The sequence below is a fragment of the Pieris rapae genome, chromosome Z (genome assembly GCF_905147795.1).
Source record: "Pieris rapae chromosome Z, ilPieRapa1.1, whole genome shotgun sequence".
NCBI lineage: Eukaryota > Metazoa > Arthropoda > Insecta > Lepidoptera > Pieridae > Pieris > Pieris rapae.
The window spans coordinates 8421422-8429588 of NC_059534.1; the positions used below are offsets into that span (position 1 = coordinate 8421422).

General features: G+C 30.4%; 1 protein-coding gene across 3 annotated transcripts in view; it reads right to left on the reverse strand.

The window, feature by feature from the left end:
- Positions 1–7455, reverse strand: part of LOC110998163 (protein NDRG3) — a 36757-nt gene extending 29302 nt beyond the window's left edge. For 2 of the 3 annotated variants that reach the window (XM_022266652.2, XM_022266654.2), the window contains exons 1-2: positions 7219–7455; positions 3503–3648 (exon numbers count right to left, since the gene is read on the reverse strand). In XM_022266652.2, the coding sequence (XP_022122344.1) occupies positions 3503–3648; positions 7219–7322 (250 nt within the window). In that variant the 5' untranslated portion in view covers positions 7323–7455. Of the gene's footprint in view, positions 1–3502; positions 3649–5784; positions 5839–6083; positions 6216–7218 lie in introns of those variants that run through there. The other variant, XM_022266653.2, reaches the window with a different exon arrangement.
- Positions 7456–8167: the final 712 nt, after the last annotated feature.

Consider the following 8167-nt stretch of genomic DNA (forward strand, 5'->3'; position numbering starts at 1 on the left):
CAAGAATACAGCAAATATCGTATCTGTTAAGCAATTCTTTCTTTTAGATCTTAATCGAATTCAAACCTATTACAAACATTAACTTTACTCCCATTTACGACACCCAGCAGGATCTTACTATACTAAATAAAAATAACCTTGAATTATTTAGATTAAGTTCAGCGCGGTGAAGTACCTGAAATTCCCTTTATCTCTTGCAGTTCGCTAGGTGCAGCTGCTGTTAAAGCACTTAATGTCTTCTCATCTCACTTTATTCTTATTACAAATGTTTTAACAACAACTTCGATGGCTTACAAATTGTTCTAAGCTTTATGGCTTTAATTAAAACTTACGAGGAATTATTGGTATTGGAAAAAAACAATTGAATATACGGATTCAGAAACGCTCGCATATTTTAGTATTTCAAATAATAAGTCAAATAGCTATCAAAGCAATAACGAAATTAAATTTATTATCTCTTAACGCAGAATTATAATTAGATCAAGACAAAGGCAAAGAGAACAGCATTTTCAGTCAGATTGACTCAAGCGAATATAGCCTTAATTAAGTGTTTTAGCTTCCGATCTAATAATCTATGATAAATTCATTAAAATTGTAGCTAAAGGCTCAAGTAGCCAATTTATTTAAAATCCTGACCAAACGGTTAGATTAAGACATAATGTTTACGTAAGAATTAGGTGATTAATGTAAATTAATTAAAATTGGCACAACGAAAGTGGCCCACGTATACTTCAATATGGAAGAAAACATTTTGAAATTTCAACGAGCTTGAATACAAAAAGGTCACGGAATGTTACATAATGTCTTGGAATTTCTAAGGAAAACGAAACGGAACGAAAAGAGGTGGCGCTTTCAATATATTGCAATGCTGGATAAAATCATTTCTAACACTGCACTCATAATTTTAAAAATTCAGTGGCACTCCAACATTTCTGGTTCTTAGCCTCAGAATGCATCAGAGTGCATAGATTATTTTTTTATTACAAGCAACTCAGTAATCGGCTTTCTGTGCCTGACATACGAGTCACATGTCGATTTCCGGGTCTAAGGTTTCGATCTATGCACGCAAGTACACACACACACATAATAGCTACACACTTAGCGGTAGATTTGGAGTTGTAAATCAGATCAAATGACACCATTTGCTCAAATCTAATATGTCTTTGAAATTCGGCAACTATACTTAGCGTTTGTACTCTGAATTTAATCCTAACACTGTCGAAACATAACACATTACATACATAAATAGTTTATATTTGAAATAAAAAAATAGGTTCCAGAGAAACGACTTGAATAAAACAAGATGTGTAATTAATTTATTGTTAGGTCTATCTGTCTCAGTTACCTAACCATTAAATAATATAAATAACAGTAGGAACCGTAGATTACTCAATTTAAGCAAAAAGTCAAGTCAAATAAAATAGTGTTTTTGATACGATACGACTTTTGATTTGAAGAATAAATGATAGTATTTTAATGAGTCTGTATAAAATATACTTAATTTTCATAATTGAAAACGAATAAATAATAAATAAATCATATCAGTTCAATTCCATTATTTATGGAATACATACTTTAGTCTATACTCAAGAGACAAAGAAAGAAGAATAGGGAGAAAGCGGCGGATATTTTTTTTATATAGATATAAAATAACTTTTACAGTTATGTCTTTAGTTAAATTCAGAGGAGAACTTCTGAAGCATCACACATTTTATGATTTATGCTTTTGATACACTCGTGAGAACAATACTTATGTTATTTTTCATCATCCATAATCAATTTGAAATTATGCATTTAAAATGTGGACTATGTGGCGCCCGTGACATAATTTACATAATTTCAAGATTGAAGCTGGTCTCAGGAGCTAGCAAATAAATTGTAATAACTTTCCAATCCGATTTAAAATACCTTTAATTTTAATATTATTATTAATTTTATTAATTTATATATTAATTTTAAAATACCTTTAAAATAAAGTTCTATTGACATTAATACCTTAACAATTTGTACCATATTCTTGCAATAAATTATTATTTAAAAAAAAAACAATTTCGTCACATATGATTTTAATTGATTACGCACGCGCGCACGTAATCTACAACACATTTATTTCAGCTTTTGCAAAGTTTCTTAATTATGCTCCGCTGCTATTTTTGCATGCTATTCTTAATCCTCAAACAATGGACTGTCTAGATATGGCAACGTACTCGCGAGCCCTATGACATTGAGAGTGTCCATGGGAGGCGGTATCACTTAACATCAGGTGAGCCTTCTGCCCGTTTGCCCACTGTTCTATAAAAAAGTCTAACAATAAAATTGATTTTTCAATTAGGACCAATAGACAGATATGTTCAACTAATAATATAATTACATATTATAAACAAAAGCAACATCGCATCAAAAAGCGAAGAAAAATCCATACTTTACTCAGTTGTAGCTTCCATCGGAACATTGTAATAAACCTGGATTTTGGGCTTGGTTGCACTATGGAGTGCATTAAAATATTTGAAAGCTATGTTGAGCTTGTAAGCTGTTAGGTTTCACGGCATTAAAATTATTTGAAAGTTGCAGCGAAACTTGCGAAGAATGTACATTTATGGATTGATTGAACGAACGAGCGTGCTCCAGTGAGTTTAATATTCGAGCTATGTGCAAAATTTTTAGCCTCCTATAACCCAGCAGAAAACGAAGAGAACAGGACTGGAATACATCATGGAAATGGTTATTTCTTGCAATTTTGATTTTTACAAGGTGTATGATATTATCTGTTATATGTCAATACTGAACAAATTTACAAGTAAATTATATACAACAATTTCTATAAGCAAAATAAAACAATTCAAAACAACATTCCTAGTCTTAGTACCTACCTAGTAACATGTCATTGATGAAACGAAATGCTCATACGGTGAACAAGAAAAGCTGCAGTTAAAAGCTTTGGAGGTGACAGTGAATGATAGATTTTTTAAGCATTCGTCGAAATGTTTGAAAATATCTTCAAAAACAAATATAATTGTATATTATTAATTAATTAGTTAGGTACCGAGTAAGTGGTTTTAACCCTCCTATATTGTAAAGACTAACTTGTATACGACCTATAAATAATTTGTTTATATTAACTAAATTAATTTTTATATAGCACTGATACAAGTGCACAGACGCTAATTAAAGATTTAAAATGGCGCCTGGTAGATAGTACCGGTGACTAGAAATGGTGCTTTCCTGGCTCAACGAATAAGTATCGCAATAGACCGAGATAATGCTGCCAGCCTTACAATTAAACTGCCACAAGGACAAAACTTTTTTTAAATTCTTTAATTTTGTTTATTATTGAGAGCCGACTGCAGCGTGCGACTCCAGAGGCCAAGACCTAAAGAGGTTGTAGCGCCACTGAATTTTTTTTTATTACCTACTTTGTAATTTAAGAACATTGTAAATACAAATAAATTTGTCCAAGTTTATTTTTATTATGGTAGAATGTTATTGGTATTAAAATACTTACAGTTGAGCCCCAAATCGTGGTAGGTGACGATAGCTGGTTTCATTGTGTCACCCTGAACAGCAACCAGGATTCTCCCGCGGTCAGTGTTGATATGTAGTTCAAAACATAGATGCTTGCTGAAACGCCTGGTTGAAGGAAGCTCGCCCCTGTTGAAGATATGCCTATTAAAAGTCTACTTACAATAACTGGATGCAAATACAAAAAGACCAATGCCTTTAATAATCCGAGGTGCTAGTTGTTACTATACGGAAAACAGAGAAATACACTATTTAATACTTAAGAACCGTAAGACAGTTCGTAAGAGGTTGTAAAATACGATTGCAAAATTCCAAAGAACGACGGATTTTGTTATCGTGGACTCGCAAAGCTAAATGTGAAAAGCGTAGTTTGAATCTTTTATTTTAGTTAGAAAGAAATACTGAATTCAAACCATCAAATTTACTTCAGTTGGAATTCAAACTGGATCGCGTCTTAACTATTAAAATACATGTTACATATAATACTTTTTTAATTTTCTTTGTTTGTTACACATACCATATTCGATACGCGTTTGGTAATTACCATGAGATGGTATTCGAGTGTTCTTTACCGATTGGAGAAAATTAATATTTCGAGATTGACGCTATCATATATTTATTAACACTTCGTTACATTACAATATAAAAATTGAACATAATTAAATGAAACGGAGGGCAACTGATGGCCTTATCGCTTTCAAGCGATTTCTTCCAGGCAACCACTATTATGTTTAAATAATTTATATTTATTTACATAGAAACATAATTAACAAGTTGTATATACCTACACCACGAAGACATTATTTACGATATATTATAAAGCATAATCTGTAATAATAATCTTTACGTTATATAGGTCTAAATCGCTTGTAGTGAAGAGTACCCAGTATCAGTCTGTGGCCCGTTTTATGTTCAGTTCGAATCGACCGGGTTTCTTGGCATCATTCCAGGTTTGAGCAACAGCAAGTAGAGTACCCACCTTCAATTTGCAAACGGGCGACTGAAGCGGAATCACGATAATGCACTTATAAACGTTTTCCCGAATCGTATAAATACATTGAATACTTTCATAAGTGCGTGCCCATAAAATTATTTAATGCCGTTATTAATACTTGGTAACCGTCTTCTCAGTTGCGTTGTTCATACAAATATTTCCCTAACAATTTCATAACAATGTTCTATCCTGTCAGAGTTTATGTAATAAGACGCACATGTGTTATATATATATAGTGCGATCAGTCGGGCAACTACGAACTTATCCGTGCCGGGTGATCGTGATTTCTTTTCTCTCTGTATTTACTTTTATACTTAAGCACTTGAAGGATCTAGGGCAGCAAAATTATTTAAAGGTCATTTAAAAAGAATTCGTTGAAGATTTTCAAGGTACTTGAGTTTCTCATTAAAATAATTCCAATTCCAAAATCGTAGATGATAATATCGAAAACGAATTACTGGATACGATGTGACGTAATCTGTCTGATATGATCTACAATTTTAAAAGCAAACCTTAATTACAAATATGATACAAAAGAAAGGACTAACAAATACGTTTTGATTACTGTTGTATATTTAAATTAGGCCACGTGCATTATTATTATATATAACATATGTATAATAATAATGCATTCATTGATATATAGACAAATTGAAATATCGTTTTTATTAATAACCATCTAAATTAAGATTTGTATAGTTACACCAAAGATAAGCACGTTTACTTGATGACGCCTTAATGAATAATAAATGCGTCCATCGTAGCAAAAGAATCCATAAGCCGATTGTGATTGGAAAAAGCTCTGAAGAGGAATTGAAGTTACAATAAATAATTCATTAGTACATATGTAACAGTGTATATAAATTGTGGATTAAATTATTACTTATTTATAAATGACTCGCTGTTTTGCCCCCTGGCACATAAAATATCACTTTTAAAGAATTCGTGATTTATATATATCTGTTATAATTAGGATACATTACAAAGTAAGGAGTAGACAACAACACAAAGGAGTATATATTCAATTTTATTATGTTATTTAGTTTTAAAATGGCACCATTCATACCAAAATATGGTGTTACTTCCTAGGTATTAAAGAGAACTTCTTAAATAATACGAAAAAACTATAAACTCATAATCTCCAATTTTCTTTTTAATAGAAATTGTCAATTAGAAAACTAAGTTTTTCCTTGCAAAGAATAGTACATATATTCTTATGATACTTAAATTTCATAAAAGAACAAAATTATTAATTAAAATTACAAACAAACCTGAGAAGGATAGTTTCTTCAGTACAGTACATGACTCCAAATGTCACTCAATTTCTGCAAATAATAATTCGATATAATATTGAGATATTTATATAATATCGTCTAATTTATCCCAAAGTGAATTTTTAATTTTCAATAAATTATAGTATCGAGCATACTGAAACTTAACTTAATAATGTACAGTTTAAGAAATAAAGTTTACTCAAAAAAGTACTATAACAGCTGATCCAGAAATTGTTTGCAGCCCCGGTCTTACTTTTTTAATATTTTATGAATAAAATTTTTAGAATGCAACTTACCTCTGACTTCAAAACTCCAGGTTTAAAAATACTTTCAACAAAAAAAATATTTATTGAGCTGATATAACCACGTAACTTATAAATCAAAAAATTATGCAGTGCAACTTAACATCACACCCGTCCCTAACTCGAACTCGTTCTATCTGCAAGGTGCAATCTGACAATTTTTTATGTATTTGACAAATACAGCGACCATCACAGACGTTGACATTTAGACATGTCAAATGTCAATTTTAGTCATGTTTCAATTTTTTTTAACCAAATAAAGATGCATTTAGTTTACCTTTAGGACGCAAAGTAAGAAATATATTTCGAGGAAGGTTTATTTATATTTAAATTAAAAAATAATCAGTCACCCTTTTTATTATACAGATTACGAGTTGAAGTAGCGTCATCTATATGGTTTTGGCAGTATTATAATATCATAGTTCACTCCTTACTACAGAGATGTCGCTATATTAAATTATTCATTACGTATTAAAGTTCTCGTATTTCTGATTTCAGTGATTTATTTGGGTTAGGTTGTTGTCGTAAGGTTGTCAATTTTAATAGTTTTATGCATGCCTGTTAGCTACGCATTAAATAATTGAACAAATACGTTGTTAACGGCGGGTTAGATTTCTTTTAATTTTGTACATACTCTACTAATTTTCAGTTATTTTCTCTGTTTATACACACACAAGGTATTTAACTTAAACTAAAACCACTTCTGACCGATTCACTAATGATATGTATCTATTTACCTATAAATATCTTAAAATTGGTATATGAAACTAATTTGGCCATTGGCAAGGCAATATTTAGTGAATATGTTTATAATTTTATAGTACAAATTTTATTTAAAATCATAGATATATTATTATTAAATAAAGATAAATCAAATCGATAGTAAAAAGCATATTATTATTGTAGGAATTTATATTTAATATTGATATATTAACTTAACATTGGTACTAAATCGCCAATTTCACTTCTTTAGTAAAATTGTACTCTTATCGGTAGTTAATAATGATTATATAGGTTATGAAATTGTTGCTAAGGCAGAAAAAATGCTTGCAAACAGGTATAACCAACATATTCCGCTTCAGTTTTAAAAATTATAAATTGCACAATTATAAATAAAAATATCACTTGCCTTTGAATATTCTGTATTTCGACGAAAGGTGAAGCACATATAGGAAAGTTTCCTGCAAAGCTTTCAAAATACAATTCATCCCTCACAAATCCAAAGTTGTCCATTATTTAATAATAACACGACCTAACTTATGTTCTCCGAAGCAAATTCACAACTGAATCGAAATTTATTGGTGGATGTAATAGGTGCGGTGTATTGTTAATATCATTTACTCTGCACAATTGATGTCTGTCTTTGTTAATGATTCTATCGCGAAATAACATATATCTACGCAGCATTTTCGCTTCAATAACTCAGTGCACAATTAACATAAACCGTTTAATATACCTTTTACTCAGCATCAATAATAAAATTATACGGTTATTACGTAATTTTATATAAGTTCGCTGTATGGATACGATTTCTTTATTTTTTGAAATAAGTTGCTTTCAGAACACAATATAGCTCAGGATATTAAGTCGAGCAACTTAAGAATAACGACAAAGGCTTTATTTAATAAATGACGTATGTTAAAGTAGAGAAATCATTTTACTATTCATATCAATACAGAAATAACTCCACAAAAGTTATATCAAATATAATAATTCTGTTTTGCGTAGGCACAGTATCGCCTCATTTGAGATGAATACACCAATACAACTCGGTCCGCTTTTATCTGAGAATACTTATAAAATATTTTTATTCACCACCAAAGGAGTATTGTCCGCAAAAAGGTTTCTTATGTAATGTATCTTTCAACGTAAAAGTAAAAATAAAACAGATCAATAGTAATATTAAGATTTTTTATATTTATGTAAGTACATATTATGTTTTTAAATAGCTTATTCCTTAGTTTCCTTTAGATGTGTTTCTTAATTTTTTCGCGCAATTATTTTCCCTACCTTTTACTTGAAACTGGCATAAAGTTAGAACTATTGCCATAAAATAATAAAATAAAGGTTTTTGAGTT